General features: G+C 35.7%; 4 protein-coding genes across 4 annotated transcripts; 2 read left to right on the plus strand and 2 right to left on the minus strand.

The window, feature by feature from the left end:
- Positions 1-14,087: 14,087 nt before the first annotated feature.
- Positions 14,088-15,236, plus strand: LOC117782741 (protein unc-50 homolog). Its single transcript, XM_034619772.1, has 3 exons — positions 14,088-14,482; positions 14,544-14,903; positions 14,964-15,236. The coding sequence occupies exons 1-3, from the start codon at positions 14,152-14,154 to the stop codon at positions 15,098-15,100; spliced, it is 828 nt and encodes a 275-aa protein (XP_034475663.1). The 5' UTR covers positions 14,088-14,151; the 3' UTR covers positions 15,101-15,236.
- An 8-nt stretch (positions 15,237-15,244) lies between these two features.
- LOC117782738 (39S ribosomal protein L19, mitochondrial) lies at positions 15,245-16,393 on the minus strand. Its single transcript, XM_034619769.1, has 2 exons — positions 16,238-16,393; positions 15,245-16,176 (listed from the first exon to the last, which is right to left on the minus strand). Exons 1-2 carry the CDS (start codon positions 16,299-16,301, stop codon positions 15,311-15,313), a joined length of 930 nt encoding a protein of 309 aa, XP_034475660.1. The 5' UTR covers positions 16,302-16,393; the 3' UTR covers positions 15,245-15,310.
- An 816-nt stretch (positions 16,394-17,209) lies between these two features.
- Positions 17,210-18,979, minus strand: LOC117782734 (zinc finger protein 283). Its single transcript, XM_034619765.1, has 3 exons — positions 18,274-18,979; positions 17,634-18,203; positions 17,210-17,571 (listed from the first exon to the last, which is right to left on the minus strand). The coding sequence occupies exons 1-3, from the start codon at positions 18,819-18,821 to the stop codon at positions 17,310-17,312; spliced, it is 1,380 nt and encodes a 459-aa protein (XP_034475656.1). The 5' UTR covers positions 18,822-18,979; the 3' UTR covers positions 17,210-17,309.
- A 46-nt stretch (positions 18,980-19,025) lies between these two features.
- LOC117782742 (putative riboflavin kinase) lies at positions 19,026-20,365 on the plus strand. Its single transcript, XM_034619773.1, has 3 exons — positions 19,026-19,348; positions 19,447-19,703; positions 20,103-20,365. Exons 1-3 carry the CDS (start codon positions 19,264-19,266, stop codon positions 20,226-20,228), a joined length of 468 nt encoding a protein of 155 aa, XP_034475664.1. The 5' UTR covers positions 19,026-19,263; the 3' UTR covers positions 20,229-20,365.
- The last annotated feature ends 51 nt before the right edge of the window (positions 20,366-20,416 follow it).

Consider the following 20,416-nt stretch of genomic DNA (forward strand, 5'->3'; position numbering starts at 1 on the left):
TTTTTTTTTGGTTTTTTTTTTTGGTACATTTTGCTTTTTTTTTTTGTAGCATGTGAATAAAAAACAGGTAGTTGCCTTTGTTGTTGATTATATTTTTTTTTTGTATCTTTCAGTAACAGATACTTTTTTCTTAAGGAGCACATGTTGTTGCTGAATAGATGTGGTCCCAAAACGGTTCGACTTATTGGTCTTTGTGAGGCCAGAAGTGCAAATGTCAGCTGGAAAACTGTAATGTGAGCAATTAGAGATGCCCCGACGAGGTATCATTATTAGTCCCAAACAACTTACAGGTGTCAAATGATATCTCTAAAACTGTCTAGTTCTTTTATCTGTAAAGTTGTCAATACGACTCACATATCAAGATGGGCGGATATGGGTATCGAGTTTTCGTTAACTGTTATGGGAGAAACCAAAAATCAAGTTTGTAAACCGATTCCGAGCCAAGTTTTAGTTCGAACATGTTTTCCGAACCAAAATTTTAATCGAAGCTTTACAATGGTCTACCACTTTAAGCAGAACCCGAACCTGATTCTTTTTTTAAAATAATAGTTTGGCTTAAAAGAAAAACTTCAATTTGTAAAAAAAATCTTACTGAACACTGTGACTAGCGTGATAATATAAAAGTAGCAATACAATAGCGTTACTATTTTAAATTATATTATTTTAAGAGTTTCCAATTTGTTTTTTTTTTAAGCAATTGAGAAAATGAAAAAAATTCCGAGTATACAATTAAACTAATAGCAAATCCTTGGATTCACGATTCCTTTCAACATGGAAATTAACAGCTGGAACCACAAGCCTTTTCTCACCAGGTCGTTAGGCAGGTGAAAACATTGACTGTCACCGCATCCATCAGAACTGTCGTCTATTTGTTTAACATGAAGTGCATCCATTATGTTTCACATATTTTGCTTGGTTATTGATTCAATTGTCTAGGGTTAAGCACATTTTCCAGCTGGTCACTAATTCAATTGAATTGTTGCCGATCAAAAGGGGGCAGCAACGCAGTTTTGCCACATTTCCATGTGCCATTCATTTTTGCCACATCAGCATAGCGCAACGAAATCATTTTCTTGCTTTTCATCCAAAAAATGCGAACATTTTGCATTGCACAGCCAAAAACCCCTCAAATAAAGGTGTCATTTTGTCAAATTTTGAACCCTTTTTCTAGTTTCTATTGTTGTGCGGGTTAACAAATCTCAAACATTTCTGGTGGTGACTTTTCACATCCAAATGCTGGAAATTGAAACAGCTGCTTGGAAACAGGATTGGAATTGGGATCATTTTCCCTAGCTGGATCAGTTAGTTCTTTCGAAAGCAATACTATATAACGAAGAATGAGTTACTAAACCTCCTCCTCCACTTTTCCCCATCCTAATTATTTCCAAAATTTCATTTAGTAAAGTACTCTCGGTTGATCCACTCTGAAAATAATATTGAAAAATTAATTGATTAAAATATATTATATGCATTTATGAAAATGGTACTTTAGTCTAAACTTGATTGCCCAAATTATTTATATAATTTGTATATTTTTGATAAATATTTAGTTGGTTAGTTGCTTAAAATCAGGCGGATTTCACAAAGCTCTGGAGCTTGCAAATGTTTTAAAATACCACCGTTCAAAATGTCAGTGTTTCTTTAATGTCAGAGATTTAATTTTTTCAAACAATATTTCGAAGTCACAAATTTAAAAAAAAATTATTAAGTTTAGACATATTTTATACAGTTAAAAAATGTTTAAAAAATTAAATTTATTAATTTTTTTAAAATATTTAAATTTTATTCAATAAATATTACATTTTGTCGTAGATCTTAACAATTTTTAGACATTTAAAAGCAATTTAAATGTTTCTTTTTAGAAACAACAACGATTGAATTTGGGTTCCATTTACGCTGCAAATCATAATATTAATATATATACCATTTTCCAAATTGTGACTCTGTTCGAATTTTTCGAAAAGTTAAAAACCAGTCGAAACTAATAGTCAATCAGTTCTGGAATTGTAAAACACTCAGATAATATACCTATATTTAGTCGATCGCCATTTTCTGTTTCTCGATCGAAACCCAACCCACAACCATTGAGTCTTCATTTTTCACCCACACATCATTATAGTTTGTCACACACACACACAAAGTTTCTACTTCCAATTCCCCCTTTTCCTTGTACCCCCTAAATAATCCCTTTGCGCACACTCCAAGTCGCCATCGAGGGGAAGAAAAACTCCAAATTAACGGCGCACAATAAAAACAAAATGAGATGAGACCCTGAAAGTGCCGAAAAAGAGTTTAAAGTGTTTGCTTTTATTTATAGAACACTTCTTCTCTCTCCTCTCGTCGCATTGTTTAAGATCACGTAAGAATGGATAAACATGGCATAATGGCGGGCCAATCAATGTGAGGGGATTACACGGAGCTGTCGGCATCTTTGGGCGCGTGGCACCGCAAGATCCCCGGCATTGAACTTGAAAATCTATTCGAAACGTGCTGCAGCTACTTTACCCTTTCAACACATTGGGCAATCAAAGAAACGCATTGAGACAAACCCTTCGACTGTCACACACGTCTTTATAAATAGCCTGATCCGAAAGGGAACCCTTTATTCCTGTTGCTCTTTTTAACGCTGAGACTTCGACCCGTGCCACATACTTTTACTTGTTGCATCATTATCGACATTGAGCTACCCTCATCACATCGAGTGCACACTCAAATTAACCACCAATAAAAAGGCAGCACTTCATAAAAAAAAAACAACTTCCGTTTTTTTCATTTTTCCCCTGATCCCTTGCCCTTTGTTTAGAGCCTGTTGCTTTCTCCCCTCACCGCTCGCCAGTTTTTTAAATTATGTTGTAATCGAGGAGTCACATACACACCCTAATATGGTTCTTAGCGCCACTTATCACGCACTTTTTATAGGGTGTTTTTTACATACACGATACAATTGACATGGTAATTGGTGTAGATATCATGTTCCATCTGAGGTCTCATTATGTGATTAACCTTTTGAGTGCTTTCTTTTTTTAAGGGTGTTCGCATGGGGTGTGGTTGTGGGATTGATCATTTTTTATGATGAGCATCGATAAAGACATCTAATTATGAAATCAATCAACGTATTAGTTCTTGATAATGGATGAAATTTTTTTATAAGTTAAATATATAACTTTTTTTTTATAAATTCTTATTTTATTATTATAACTCAAAACAACGATCCTTTATGAGAATTAACATGAAGACTGAAAATTCTTCTTTGAAGTTGACGAAGTGGATCAAAAATTGCAACTTTAAAACTACACCTTGAAACAAAACAGTGGGTTTAAAAGAAAACATTACATAAATTTCTAAATTTTTATAGTTTACCTATAGTACCTATAGTATAGTACCTAGTTTATCTATAATTTTATTTAAGCGTGATATAAAATAGTGGAGCATTAATAATAAAATCATAAACATTTCTTAAATAAACAAAAAATTATTATGAAAACAAGAATTTTGTAGGCTTGATTAAAATGAAATCATAAGATTAATTGAAGTCTTTTGAATTTCTTTATATAAAAAACCAAATTAGTGCAGTGTGCATTAGAGATTAGATACTTTTCCAGCTAAATGATTACCTTCGATCATCAAATATATATTCTAAGCTATTTTAATTTAATCCCGATAATCGAGTAACTAAGATGCTTATTGTTTGGCATCATATAAAATAGTAGAACATTAATAATAAAATCATTATCATTTTCTAAATAAACAAAAAATAATTAAGAAATCCAGAATTTTGTAGACTTGATTCAAATGAAGATCAATTGAATTCTTTGGAATTCCTACACATAAACAACCAAATTAGTGCAGTGTGCATTAGAGATTAGATACTTTTCCAGCTTAATGATTACCTTCGATCATCAAATATATATTCTGCGCTATTTTAAATTAATCCCGATGAATCTGAGTAACTAAGATGCTTATTGTTTGGCATCATCTGCTCATTCTCGGACTGCATAATGGAGTGAGTCATCGCATAATATGCTGATGTGCTGAATAGCTCTCGGATCGATCCTACAACAAATTGACGCCCATGCAAGCCAAACAATGAATCGGCAGCCTGAATTGTGATTCAGGTCTCTGCACAAATTTAAATGTCATTCAAATAACGGTCGTCAGCACAATGACAGTGCCAAATGGACGGGCACGCGGCCAGAAAGAAAAGTCCGAGTCCGAGCTCGAGCTCGAGTTGAGTGCGTGTAGGAGAATAAGAACCACGGGGCACAATCAGCAGTGTGGCAGTGGCTGTGGCAGTGTGGCAGCAACGCCTGCATCTCATTTCGGGGCAACTCGGTTTGTTGTTGTCATGAAAATAGGTTTTCAATGTGGCAGCGCGCCAATATCCTGGCACAGGATACGCACTCATATTGTTATTATTTTCATGTTTCATCCGGTTTCATATGCCCGCTGCCCGGTGTGACATCTACTGCGGGGCTACAAAAACAACAACAGTAAAGGACCTAAGAATGCGGATGAGGAACTGAAACTGAGCCAGCGGTCCTTTGAGCTAAACCACAACCTAAGCCAAAGGCAGAAGCAAAAGCAAAGCCAACTGCCATCAACCAGCCTCGTCCCATCCCCATCGAGATAAGCGTGACATTTTCATATTGTTGGCGATCTGAATGTGAGTCTCATTCATGCCACTGTCCACCGATTGAAATCTCCAAGTCGATCTGAGCCTGGCTGAGCTGCAGCACGCCAATCACACGCTGACGGGATTAGTTGAAGTGCAATTTTTTATCTTCTTCAGGCTGACGATTGTCCCGGCCTAATTGGTCTGATCGTGACATGGCCGATAGCCGTGAAATCGAAATCCCCTCTCGATAGTACAGATAAGTCATAGGTTTCTTCCTTTTTTTTACAAAATGTGCAATTGGCGTTAAATACGAGCTGACAACGTCTTGCCAAAAACTCTGACACACCACTTAATAAGTTCAACAAAAAAAAAGTAAGAAGGCTGTATTCGACTTGAAACACTCGGTAACCTTTACACAAGAGTGTAATATCTCAAAATTTGTCATTTTAAGTTTTTTTTTTTGCTTAAAAATGTTAAAATTTTGAATTGTTTTTCTCCTGTGCAAAGGGTGAGATGTGTATATATATAAACAGATAAAAAAGTCCATGTCCTCGTTTCAGAGATGTGTTTTTCTTCAGGTTGTTTCCTAAATTTTTTTAGATCTCTTTATTGGATCGACGGTCGTGATTAAATATATAAGCTTTTGTCATTTATGAAGAGTAAAATATAAAATCCTTTATAAATGTTATTTTGCTATGTTTTTTTCTTGACACGAGTAGGATTTGAACCCGTGCCTGCTTTTATCTGAAGCGGCGACTCTAACCAGAGCGACACGATTCCAAAATTGTTTTAACATGAAATATAACATATTTATACTTTCCTAATATTAATATTAAATATTAATATTAAAATTAGTAATATGGTCTTAAAATTTCTTTAAAGAACACAATTTTTAAGGTTAATGTTCTTGATTTTAGAGGTTGGTCTTATTTCAAACAAATTAAAAGACGCCTGTATCCTTTAGTTTCATTACCACATACCGAAAAGTACATGTTAAGTAGTTCTAACTCTCCATCTTTTTAAAAAATTCTCTACACAACAGGAGAACACACACATGCAGAAGCAATTTTTAACACATCGCTTGAAACGAAAGGCAACAAATTTTCATGGCTGTGAAATTAAGAAAAACTACAAGAAATTAGTGTCCATAACGCCAGCTTGGACAGATGTCAAGTTGCCAAAGGTCGCGCTAAAGACATACACATTGCTGGGTCTAACTTAACCCCGCGCTCATTTGAATGTCACTTCTGTAGAAACACAAACAAACCCCAAAGGACGAAGCATAAGAAAATCATTTGTGAGTCAACATTAATTCAAGGCAGACCCAACATGCACTTACTCGTTTATTTGAACTTCACCCCGGGGTCAGGCTACGCGTCTTAAGCATTGCTAAGGAAGCGTGTGCCGAGGGCAGCAGCATCAAGGGTCGCCAAATGCCATCAAGGGTCGCGACATTGGCGCGCAAGATTTGTGTGTTTCCGGAGTGAACCTCAGTCAAGGAATGTGTCGGGATCCGAGTCTGCAACTGAGTCTGCCTGTCTGCCTAGGGAATGTTATAGCGTAAACATATAATGGGAGCGTGTGCTGCGCACGCGCAACATTGAATCATCCAGAATATCTGAGTCTTAACCTCACGTCGGCTCAGCTCAGGATCTTCCCCTCGATCGCTCGTGGCGTCATTGTTTGATTTCCTTAAGGATTTGCGTGTCTGCATCAGCGTCTTATGATTGATTGAATGCTTTATATGCATTGTATTTATTGTATTTTGACGATCTTTCATGTCCATGATCACAATCTTGTGGCATTCTCTACAGAGCATGAATAACTTTGTGGTTTCTCTTCTGGGGGACTACAAAATATGTATAGAAAAACTGTTCGTGATTTATCATAACGGAAGGAGTTGATAAACCAACAGAATAAGTTGCTACAGAAGAGATTATTTCAATGAATAATATTTGATTAAAATGAAGAAATACTATTACGTAATGACGCACACTGATAAAAAAAATTTTCTAAAATCAAGATTTTGGTCTCAAAATTAAGAATTTTGGTCTAAAAATGCGTCGAGAACATAAAATTCTTTTATTTAGAAAACACATCTTGGTTTTGAGAGCATTTTAAATAAGACGACGCTCTTGTTGCCTACACTCAGAAAAATAAATCAAGATTTCCGTACTTCAAGTACAAACGATCTCAAAAGCTGTCTAAGTTCGGAATTTCTAAAGTTGAGAACAAAAATCTAATTTCAAGTTCGGTTGTCGTAAGAACAGAAATCTTTAAATGAGATTTTTCGGGGATACTTAAAGTACGTTTTGGGTTTAATTCAAGTCTGTAAAAATTGAAAACACACTAAGTACACAAAAATCTTGAGCTAAATCCAAAATGTAATTTTTTGTAGTATAAAACATTGTAATAATTAATTAATTTTAATCTTAAAACATACACTAGTATGTATACTAAAATTTAGTAGTCAAATATAATTATTATAAAACATTTTTTATTTAATTCTATAAATCATGACTTTTCAGATAATGGCTTTGAGATTTAAAGAGGCCCAACTACTTCAGCAAAGTATACAGACTTATGTAGATAAAAATTGCTATAGGGAGTGTTAAGCGTCGTTGCAAGTTTGTAGTATGTTGCCGCTGCCACACATGTGGCACAGTTAGCACCTCCAATTCATAATGAATGAGTTAAGAGCATCAACAAACTAAGCATTAACATATCGCGCAACTACTGCGACCTCTGACGCCTTGAGAATAATGTGTGTATGCAGGAGTGTATGCATGTCAGGGATACGCCCGCATGGATGCGACAGGACATGTGTTAATCAAGTAGCAGCCTCAGCAGCGCATAAGTCAACTGTAGCCTTAACTGTGACTATAGTAAGTGTAGCCTGCAGATGTAAGAGAAGTCCCCTTAAAGGAAGGAGGAGAACGAGTAAACAGCTGCAGATCGGATACCAAAGGAACTAAAAATAGTTGGTGGCAAGGTGCAGGGCAAAGTGCTGCTCCTCCCAAAGGGATTTATGTGACACAATTCTCATGTTTACGCTTAATTTTCGTTTAATTTTTATGGGCGCCAAGAAATGGCGGCTGCTCCTTCTGGTCCTTCTCCTTCTCCTGCTGCTGCTGCTGCTGGATAGCCAATTTGGTCATTTGTCTTGTTGCCAGGATCAGCTCTGACATGGATCCTTTTTATGTGTTGAGCAAACAAAAAACGTAACATGATCTAAAAAACCAATAACCGTTGGCAAAAGATGAATACAGAAAAGGTGACAAACAATCGGAAGAAACAAACATGAGAAAAATATATAAAAGTGCAATTGTTGCAACATGACAATTGTATGAAATCCGGAAATGTCCTATTCTGCCTGGACAAGATGGATCGCCCAAGTGGCAATCCAAAAAACTCAAATCAAATGCGAGAGAGAAAGAGAGACAGGCAAGAGGAATGAGTGATTAAAATTCCACCCCTGTTTTGTAAATGGATGCACTCAATAAGCAAAGGCATAGTTTGAGTTTTAGCTCAAGATCATTTTCTTGGGTAAGTCCCTAGTTGACCTCTAAGGCGACCTCAAAAAGGTGTCCGTCTGCTGCTCCTTTTGTGCATTCGCCGATCTTTTCTTTGACCTTTTCTGCTCCTGCTTCTCCGTCTCGTTCGCCTTTGGCACCCGCTTCCCTTTTGTTCTGTCTTGGCCTGATGTCAATGCCAAAGGGCATTGCAATAAATGTGATAAAGATTGCTTATTGTATTTTTATTTTTTTCTGCACAATTACTGAGAGTCTGTGCCATAAATTGCCCCTAGCCAGCTGATCGGAGTTTGGTGATCGGTGACCGTTGAACGTTGACCGTTGACCGCTCCGCTGATGTCGCACAGCGTTGAAAAATGCATTCAATGATGCCTTAATTGTGGCGCATTGCATTCGAAGGAGCAGCAGCAGGATCGACAGCTGAATCTGAACACTTCCATTGAACTCCTTTTCTTTATGCTGGAACAGCAATTGTGGGAGTTTAGCGTATGTTTTACTTCTGCTTTGTTGGCATTTTATGGCAGGGGATTTATGACCAACTTCTTGGCGTCTTACACATGTAATACTCGTCGACCATTGTATATATATGCTTTATATACATATACTAAATGAGAAAACTTAATATAAACCTTGAAAAAGCTTCGGAAAATATAAAGTTTACAAGAATATAATTAGTATTGCAACCATTTAAACGGCAGAAAAATATAAATCAATTAAAAAGCCATAGATAAAAATAGCAATAATTATAACAAAAAAACTAAATAAATAGGTTTTTGTTTAAGCTCATAATAAATCTCCAAAATGCAAGCCAAAAAACCGTTATTGCATCTGTAAAATGTTACCTGAGTACTTTAGATAAAAAGCTTAAAGGTAAAGCCCTTTCCAATGATATATAGGACATGTCTGTATCTTCTATGGCTTGGAAACTGTTGAGGTTCAATTTTAGCGGGATTTAGCGTTTTCCCGCTAAACTAGCTGTTTTTTTTCAAAAATTCGTAGAGCAAACATTTCTAGATTTTCGAAAAGGAACAAATCCCCATCATTACATCTAAGCTTCTTTAGCGCTTTGATGCAAACGGACAAACAAACAAACAGACAAACAAACTGACTTTTCATTTCATTTTGAGAAGTCCACTAAAATTTTCAAATTTATTTATCTTTTGAACCAGTTATCGGATTTGGGTGATTGAGGAATCAATCGACGCGTATTTTTTTTATTAGAATTTTAACAAAATTTTACCAAAAGGCCCCAACAGCCCCATTAGATGCAATCATTTAAGTTTTTCCCCTCCCACTTACACCCCCGTATCTCATGACCCAGGTGAGTTAGAAAAAGTTATTTTGTAAGTTAGGACTATACCTTTTGATCGGTATATAACAGTCATAGCAAATTTTCCAAATTAGCTGTATATATAGTTAGTCGCCTTTCGCACCCTTTGTGGTGCTTTCGTCACAGGCGCGAACTGCCGTCCGCAGTGGTTACGGTCGTTCAACAAAAATTGAACGAGCAAACTCAATTCTACAAATTAACTACGATAAGCAATCCCCAGTGAGCTGTTGCTTTTTTTTTTGGAAAAAATCAAAAATCAAAAAATCATAACTCTCTTAATTATATATTCCCAGTGGACCAAAGTGCGGACGGTGAGCGAGCATGTCGCAAAATGTTTGAAAATGAGCTTAGAATCGGACAAGTTGCGGACAACAAATGATCGATGACTGAAGTTCCGCAAAAATCTCGTTTTAGAGCTTAAGAACGGTCGGTAACCGGATCGTAAGTGAGCGAAAACTGGAGGTCCGGTTACCACTCGCCAGCAAGCTCAACAGCGCGCAGGAAACGGACATGAACATGTTGCAACTCAAAATTTTCGTTCTGTCGAGTGCGATGCTGCTTCGGGACGGTAAATAAATGACTTCGGCCTACAGAAATAAGTTTCGGCCCACGACACGACAGAAAATGTATTGACAACAATTGTTGTTTCTGTTATGTTTTTGGTTGTGTCGTCCGTTGTGTTGCGTTCTCTATGCAGTTCTACATTTGTGTTCTTTCAAATTTTGGCAAGGAGAGCGAACATGTGTGCCGTTTTTTGTGAAGAAAAAGTAAGTATTTAACTGAATTCTACCTATATGTTTTATACATTGGTGAAAGAATCAAAATATTAAGTTTTAGTTAGTTGTGATTGTCGTGCGCGGTTCACTTTTGATTATTCGCGTGCTGCGCCGCTGCGGAGTCTTAAGCAACAACAACTTAATAGTTTGAGAAGTATTGCTACATTTATAACTTGTATTATTGTATTATACCCTTTGCTTTTTTTTTTAAAATTAAAGCATGGAGCAATATCCCTGCTATGATCGCTATAATTTGAAGGGGAGTATATTTATTTTTATAACATATACATATATCTATATATATATATATATATATATATATATATATATATATATATATATATAAATATATAAATTATAAATAGTAATTGTTCTTTTTTTATATTCGCAGCGGCATTTAAACAAAAATTTGCGTTGGAAGATGGTGATTTCGATCGGACTACACAGTAATTTTTCCAATACGCCCAGGAGCGTTTGTCCAAATAAAGCAAAAAATTAAAAACAAACAATATTATTTAGATATAGTTATAGATTAAAAAACGAATTTGTATTTTTAGCTTTAAATATAAAAATATATTTTTAATCGTGGAAAAGAAAACATAAAATTATTGCAAATTGTATTTTTTTCGAATTACAAATGATATCATTGCCGATACTGCTTCGATATTGTTTACGAGTTAAAAACAATATCATTTAAGATACATTTTTAATATCATTAGCGTGTCATATAATCAATTACTCCCGACTCGTTTTTAATATGAAAAGCGTCCGACAAAAGTATCGGAAAAGGCTCGCAAACAATATTTTTGTAAGCCATCGCGAACGAGCGTTTCGCTGCCACAAACTAAGTGACAGATGATTCGTTTTATTATCGTTCTCGGATACGCAACTGAGAGTTGTGCACGTTTTAGATCCGCAAAACTTATCACAAAAGGATCGCAAACGATACTTTTTCGAGCTATCGCAAACGAGCTTTTCGCTGCCACAAACTGAGCGAGAGGTGATTCATTTTCCTATCTTTCGTGGATCTGAAAACGGACGTTTTGTCCGCTTGAAGCCCGCAAAGCTATCATAAATGATTCCGTCAACGAAGTTTCGGACCACTGGGATGATTCCGTCAACGAAGTTTTGGCCCACTGGGTTAATATAAAAAATGAAAATTTTTAACACTGCTTGTAATCCGGTACTTGAAATGCAAGCAGTGCAATCAAGGAAACCATTTACACTGCTTTCATTGTCCAAAAACCATATTTATGGCAAAAAGACAAAAGGTGGTGCTCTAAGTGATGTCGCGTGCCGGCCCTGTGGCGACATCTAACGACAGGATGCAAAACTAATAATAATACCAGAATATAATATTCAGCCTTGGCAGACCTGGAATATATCGATAGAGCTTGTGAACCGACGAAATTTTAATATTAGTTTAGTCAATTTTGCAATACATTAACATTTTGATATAAATTTGAATTACGAAAATAAATAAGTTAAATTTTTGTTGAACGAACTATAGGTGGCTAACTTGTTTTGTCGATATTGTCGCCCATCACTGATAAAAAAAACTAAAACAAAAAAAAAAAAACTACATGAAAATTTTAAATTCGAAATTTTAACGAAGGTTTGAAGTTCGTCAGCTCTCTGGAAGAGAAGTTCAAAAATTTAATTTAAAAAAATATGTAAAACAATCGAAAAAATTCTAAAAAACATTTTTAAAAAATTTACATATTCGAGCTAAAAAAATTGTTTTTAAAAAGGTAGAAAATTTCAGAATAATTTTTTTCGGAAATGTACTTGGTTTAAAAAAAAAAAAAAAAGTGGGAAAGGCTATAGTCGAGATCCCGACCATAGGATACCCGTTACTTATTTCAATATATATAAAAGTACTTTAAAGAAATTACTTGTATTAATTTCAAAACATTAAATTAATTTTCTGATATTGATGCGAGTTAGTAATAGGTAATAATAACATATTATATATAACAGTATTTACCATAAAATACGTATAATCTTGTGATGGCCGAAGTAACGGGTATAAAAATCAAACCAGATCTGAAATGTTATTACTTGAGTGGCAACACTCAATTTAAGGACGCTGCGCAGAAAACAAAGGCACTTTTCGTTCACTGAACGAATTGTCCTATCAGTGTTGCCAAGTCAGCTTTTTTGCAGGGACCATAACTGTTATGAGGAATATCCAAAATAGTCACTTTTAATGGTTATTTTAAGACTTTTATTTTATAAATACAAATTAATAGTTATTTTTATTTTTAAAAAAATAAAAATTAAAGTTAATCATTATTTTTGATTTTTATTTTATTAGTCTTTAGTAAGTCTTTCAAGTATTTTTTGATGAATAATTTAAAAGTCTGTAAAGACTTTAATTTCTGATTTTAAAATTTTAAAAGTCTCAAGAGACTTTTATTTTTGAGGAATAAAATAAAAGTCTTTGAAGACTTTTGTCGTATGAAAACTTTTGAATAAAAGTCTTTGTGAATATCTCCGCTTATAATCAAGATAAAAATTTCAAAATTACACACTTGGTTCTCTTTTATTTACACCAACTATGGAAAAGTTTTCCCCTATTACATTGTAAAAAAAAGTACTGAAGTAGTTGGAAAAACAGAAAAATATTATATTATTATAAAATAAATATATAAAAAAGTTTTCAAATCGTAAAAGGCTTTAAAAACTTTTATTTTATTTATCAAAATAAAAGTCTTCAAAGTCTTTAAAGACTTTTATTCAAAAAAAATAAATCAAAGACTCTTATGAAAGATTAATAAAATAAAAATCAATAAAAATTATTATTCTTAATTTTTTTGATCACAAATAATTATTAAATGTGATTTAAAAAATCAAGTCTTTAAATAACCATTAATTTTGATTTTTTTTATTTTATAATTCAAATAAAAGTTTATTAGCTGTTTGCAGAGATATGCAAATAACAAAAATTTTGGTACATTCAAAACAAAAATTGAACTTCTCCTTATGGTTGATTTTTTATGTAGATAATTTGAACAATAATCATTATTTTCAGTCCCTGCTTTTTTGCGTCATATCTGACGTGCTTCGAATGCAAAATGCCGCACAATTGTAATCTAGCGGGTGACGGGAATACTGGATTTATTGAAAGTTGCAATGGCTTTGTTGGCTTTTAGAACGTTTCTGGTAATATATCAAAATAGCAAAGCATGGCATAACTTTTAATCGATAGCTGCTGCAATAATATCAGTATCTGTCGGTTTACCATCTTTATTGTACTTTTCCATCACTGGCAAAATATTTTACAATTTTTGATTTGCGAGCGCACCTAAAACACCTAAAATACAATATAAACAAAAACCGCGAGAGACCCAGATGCATGATACCTCATTTACGAACTGGCTATCTCTTGATCCAGGGAATGAGACAAAATATTATTGTAGGTATTGCATATCAACACTAAGCAAATAATAATAATAATAGGTTATTTGCTTAGTGATATCAACCATAACTGCAAATCTGAGTGTTATAATCGTAAAATCTTAATTTGAAATTGAGACAAACCAATCTGTATAGCTGAGATCGACAATTGACTTTCATTATTTAAACTATAATAAAAACAACTTAAAACTATAATGGCTTTTTATCTGGACTGTTTTGAAAATTTTCTAGCTTATTTAAAATGTTATAGCTTTTTCCGACCCTGAAGAGTTGGCAGCACTGGATCCTATTCACTGAACGAACTGTATTGGAATTTTACTCACTGAACTAAATGACCTACAGTCAGGGATTTAGTTCGCTCGTTCACTCCAATGACTAGTTCAATAGAACTTAATCCGAACAATTCCAATCAGCTGTTAGTGCAGACAAAAAATGCGAGACGTTTACGTTTACATATTTAGATGTTAAACGCAAAAAATGAGCCAATACAGTCACGTTAAGTACACCACATCGCCAACGCCATCCGTGGTGTCTGGCTATTCTAGTGCATCGCGGCTGCAATCGCCGTTGCCACCGCCAGTTGGCTATCGCAAGGATTGCCTCTCAGCGACATCAAAAAGTTACAAATATCTGCGACGATTGCTAAAATTCAATCAAATGGATTTTGAATTTGCGCTCTGGCAAATGATCTACTTGTTTATAGCGCCACAGAAAGTGTACAGAAATTTCAATTACAGGAAACAAACGAAATCTCAGTTTGCTCGCGATGATCCCGCATTTCTGGTGCTGCTTGTGATTTGTCTATGTGGTAAGTGAACACCTATTGACATCCAATTAGAATTACATTAATAATCTTATGTGACTTTCAGTAACCTCTCTGGGATTCGCATATGTACTTGGCCTGTCCATTTGGCAGAGTATTTCCTTTATTTTCTATGTGGTTTTCGTCGACTGCATCTTTGCTGGCATCATAATAGCATCATTTTTTTGGGCCGTTACAAACCGCTATTTGCGAACCAGTAATCTAGAACCGGACATTGAGTGGGGCTATGCATTTGATGTGCATCTCAACGCATTCTTTCCGCCGCTAATGCTGCTGCATTTTATTCAGTTGTTCTTTTACAATTGGCTGATAAGTCAGACTTGGTTCATTTCGCGTTTCCTGGGCAACTCCTTCTGGCTGATGGGCATGAGCTATTATGTGTACATCACTTTTCTTGGCTATAACTGTGAGTAGACCCTCAACGGCTGAGGTTTTAAAGAAGTAGCTAATGATTTCATATTTACAGGTATTCCACATTTGAAAAACACGCGTCTTATACTCATTGCGCTGCCCATTATCTTTCTGTTGTATCTCGTCGTCACTATCATAGGCTGGAATGCAACAATTTCGTTTGTAAACTTCTATAAATATCGCGTGTATTGAACATTACCATAAGTGACGTGGATTGTAAATTATTTTGCTTTTAAGCTCTTAGGCGCTCCCTACAATAATGACTAATAATGTAATACTATCAACTGTAGCGTAATCCATGTTGAAATACATATTTAACTTCCCATAAGAATCAAGTCGATTTCTTGTTGGTTTTATTAAACTACAAATAAGAAAAACAAATGCCGTACTTTCGTATCGGATCTAAGCCAACTGCTTGGGCTTGACAAAGGTACGTTTCCGTTTGTTACGCTTTCTCTGCAGTTCTAAGGTATGCAGTTCTGTATGGACCTCGGCAAATATCTCTTTTTGCTCCTCCTCGGGAATGGTGGAACGGTACTGCTTCATGAGATCATATTTTTCCCATGGCTTTTGTACTTTTTCAGACGACTTGCGATGTTTGTCCTTTAGATACTGATCAATGTTGGCCACACCTCTCAAGTTTTGACGTTCCCAGCGTTCTAGCCAGGGACGAGGACGCAGTACAACTTTGATATCATTAACGGGCACAGGAGTGCCATCCTCCAGAGCTTCTGCTTCCATATTCTCATCAAAAGTGCTGTACTCAGGCAAGGCATCTCGCAAATAAAACAAGCTATCATCGAGGCGTTTCTCCACACGCAGCACCTCGACTTTCTGAATGGTGGGATCGTACAGCTCGTAGACGACCTCTATTCCCTGGTGATCGATAACGTTACGCAGAATAAATCGAGCACGTAATCCGCAGCGCTCACGATGAATGCAAATTCCCACAAAACGACTCGTTTTACCGGCAGCATGGGGATCGGAACTGGTCACAGCCAGAATGGAGCCCACATAGAACTCGGGTAGGTCAATTTGACGACGTCGGTCCAACATATCCAGACGCTCCAGCTTCTCGCGAATTGTATTTCTCCATTCCACTTTCGGATCAGGCAGGAACTCAGGGTACACAAAGCGATAATGTGAAGGTACAATGGGCTTCCGAGCTGAAGGCGCAACTACATCCTGCTGTTGCTGTTGTTGTTGTTCTTGCTGCGGCACGGCTGCTGCTGCTGCAGCCCGTTGTGTCGGCTTAGTGGAAAATGTGACTGAAAGGCGAGTTTATTTTATGCGGGGTTTCAACATAGACTTCATCAGATAAAAACTTACCAATCCGTTTGATAGCACATTGTTGCGCTAATCTATTAGTCAGAATTCTAGCGTTTACGTTCATTTTACCTTACAATAAAATGTTTAGATAATCACAAAATTTACTCTGTAGAGAACAAAAAACCGAGGGTTGCCCATCCGGTAAAAGTTTCCGAACTGGCTCGATTTTTTGTACTTAAAAAAACAAGTACATTTCCGAAATTGGGTGTTTTTTATTTTTGTACTTAATTTCGGATTTTTTATTTTCTAGAATTTTTAGAATTTTTGCATAGTTTTTTTTAGAATTTTCTTGATTTTTCGATAAAATGTTAAGCTTAATTTTGTCTCATTTCCAAATTTTAATTTTCATCAAGTTTATAATTTTTTTATTGAGTTTTTTGCATATTAAAATTTTCATTTTTTGTCTAGTATTTTAGCCCTTTTGCATCGCAATTTCAGCTATTGTTTGGAAACTTTCCCGCCAGAAAAGCTATTATGGCTGCAAAAACATCGCTGGTCTTACAAAATTTTCGATTGATGATTTTTTAACCATCGATAAATTATTAAATGTGGAGGCGCTAAAAATTTTTAAAGTTAACAAAATGTAAGAAAATTCATTGCATTAATTATGAAGTCCTTAAATTTGTCACTCTTTTATATTACTTAAAGTTATATATATTACTACAGTTTTTATATTAACATAGTTTGTTCCATGCATCCTTCGATATCGCAGATGGAGTCTCTATCGATGTCTTGCAGCCCTGCGCAGTTTTCCGATAAAATATCGCTACATTTTGGAAATTTAATTGTAACCGAAACCGATAGCTCGCAAGTACCCAACTTTCACAAACTGGATTAGCATTTAATATTTTTAAAATTTTATTTAAATTAGGCGAAGTTAAATTTGTGTGGTTAACAATTAATATGTCTAAATAATAATATTAATAATAATTTTTAATTCTGCACTCTACCTTGTATGAACAGCTTAAAACATTAAGAAAATTCCCATGCTTGTTTAAAAATAAATAACAAATAAAAAAACTAAAAAATGGAATTCAGTTTGAAACACGCCAGTAGATAGCGCCTTCCTCAGTCAATACGTGAGTACACACGGCAGTTGGACGCGGGCGACTCTAACGACCACTCGCTTTATCGGCGGAATCTGCAGTTCCTTGTGAGCGAATTTACTGTGAATCCTGCCGACGTGCCTCTTGAGAGCATGTCCCTGGGTAAATGCACTCGGGCAGTAGCTGCATTTGTAGGGACGTTCGCCGGTATGAGTTCGATTGTGTTGCGTCAACGCGTATCTTCGGGGGAATCCCTTGCCACAGGTGTCACAAAAGTGAATTTTGTGTCTGTTTATGATAAATAAAAGGTAAATAATGATTGAATTCATTTTTCATTCATCTACACTTACTTATCTTTGATTTTTGAAGAGTCTATTGGCTGTTTAGGCTCTTTCTGACTTTTGATTAGAGCCATATTTTTGGGCTTTTCGAAACTTTTTTGTTTACACTTTAATTTGGTCGGCGCAGTGTAATTATCGTTAAGTTCACATTCTATATCCAATTCCTCGTATGAGACAGGCGGAAGTTTATCACGTAATCCACGCTCTAAGACAGTTAATGTCTTTTGTGGTTTTTGCTGCACAATAATCTTAGTATTCTGCATTTTACCCTTAGTCGCATGTGTCTTTACCACAGTTTTTTTAACTGCATTAACAGGTTGTCCGTGCGAGACGGATTTATGTATTCGTAGCTGAGATTGCAATTTAAATACGTAGGGACAATGCTCGCAGCGAAAATCCTTCATTGTGTGATTTTGCATATGAGTTTTAAGAATATGCTTTTGGATGAAGGATCGTGGGCAGTGTGGACACTGGAACCGTTCACCGGTGTGAATACGAGTATGTATCTTCAGATCGTGACCGCGGATGAAGCCCTTGCCACAAGTGGAACAAAAAAAGGTTTTCTCTCCAGTGTGGCGTCTACATAGGAGTATAATAAAGAAAAGAAAATAGTTAAGTTGATTAATATATGCTTACGTACACTACTTACTTCTCGTGTAATCGCGTTGGATATAATCCGTTAAATCCTTTTCCGCAGAATTTGCACTTGTGGGTATATATATCTGTAGTTTGTTGGTTGCGCCTGATCTTTTTATTTATAGTATACCGCGGTTGTACCGATCTTATTATTGGTTTCACATTCAATTGAGGTTGCACAGTGTCACTGGTAATTGCTACATCTTGATGAGTTGGCTCCACCTTGATGCAATTCAAGTTCACCGGAATCTCCTCAGCTTGGTAGACAGCTTCTACGCAAGGAACTATGTACTTGGTACTGTCCTGGTTTCTTATCGCCAGCATCTCCAATAGCTGGCGATTGCTCTCCTCGCACGTCCGTTTGAATCTGTAAGCATTTTGCGCCGCAAGAACGCAGGACAGGCATATGGTCTGAGGCAGCAAATCCTTCGGTTTCACCTCGCAGAATTCATTGAGCATTTCAGCCAGGCTAGGGTCCTTTTTTGACGGTTGCAGCCGTTCGGCAAATATGTCAACCAACGTAACAGAACTGTCCATACAAACACGACAAAGTCGGTCCATATTTCGATATTTAACACTACGTTAGAACCATTCAATAATATTTTAAAATTCTACAGGACGCAAAATTAGTATGTACACAAACATATGTATGTGTATACATGTGTGAGTAAATTCTTTATGCTCAATTCCGATAACCGATAGCCGATTACAACTCATATGCATCCATGCAATCAGCTGATTTTGCTGTTCATTTCTACTATAAATATGATTGTCAATGAGTTATTGACAGTTTTGTTTTGCGGCATTGTTACAATAACATACGCCAATTCTAATGCATAATTGACTAGCTGTTTCAGGAAATTGGCGAGTAATGTGATCACGGCAATTCTACGAAGCCCCATAAGCAGTAATTGTATATTATTAAACCACAAAGCAATCGAAATTTTTGTTTAGTTCCGACATCAGTAAATCGCTCAACCCGTACACCAAAAATATTAGAATAATGCTAAAACACTTGCCAATCTATGCCTGCGGTGAAATTGTTCGCGGCTTTGGTCGTGGCTCCAAAGAACTAGGAATACCAACAGGTGAGTGTGTAAGCGTGTGTGTGTGTGTTTGTACCGAACTTCAATGTCATCATTCACAGCTGATAATTAAACTCAATGTATTTGATATTTATTGATAGCAAACCTCTCTCTGGAAGCGGTAAAGTCGCTGCCAGATTCCCTGCAAACCGGAGTCTACTACGGCTGGGCAAACGTCAATAACGGCGATGTTCACAAAATGGTACTTAGCATAGGCTGGAATCCATTTTACCAAAACAAGGAAAAGAGTGTGGAAACTCATATCCTGCATGACTTCAACTGTGATTTGTACGGCCAAATCTTAAAAATATGCATAGCAGGCTATTTGCGACCTGAGCAAAACTTTGACTCATTGAAGGCTCTAATTGACACTATTAAATCGGACATTGATAGTGCAAAATCGCTTCTGGACACTGTGGAGAATAAAATGTTGCAAGGGAATTCCTTTTTTACTAACAAATTGGAGAAGTTTTGAATATGTTGATAATCACGGCAATGTTAATGTTATCTTTAAAGTACTTTGAGTATTCGAATAGAGATTCACGTACATGACAAAATGTAGCAAGTACTTAAGATATATTTTTATCTGGGAATTAAATGCAATTATTTTCATCACGTAAACAGATTGATTGATTACATTAGTTTCAGTTATTGGGATTTGAGTAGACGTATTTGACTAATGAATACCGTATGGAGACACATACATTTGTATCTGTGTTACAAATGTTTAGAAATCTATTTTTTTGACTAATTGAAGGTTCTAATTGACACTATTAAATCGGACATTGATAGTGCAAAATCGCTCCTGGACACTGTGGAGAATAAAATGTTGCAAGGGAATTCCTTTTTTACTAACAAATTGGAGAAGTTTTTAATATGTTGATAATCACGGCAATGTTAATGTTATCTTTAAAGTACTTTGAGTATTCGAATAGAGATTCACGTACATGACAAATTGTAGCAAGTACTTAAGATATATTTTTATCTGGCAATTAAATGCAATTATTTTCATCACGTAAACAGATTGATTGATTACATTAGTTTCAGCTATTGGGATTTGAGTGGACGTAT

The sequence above is a fragment of the Drosophila innubila genome (genome assembly GCF_004354385.1).
Source record: "Drosophila innubila isolate TH190305 chromosome 2L unlocalized genomic scaffold, UK_Dinn_1.0 5_B_2L, whole genome shotgun sequence".
In the NCBI taxonomy this organism is placed as follows: domain Eukaryota; kingdom Metazoa; phylum Arthropoda; class Insecta; order Diptera; family Drosophilidae; genus Drosophila; species Drosophila innubila.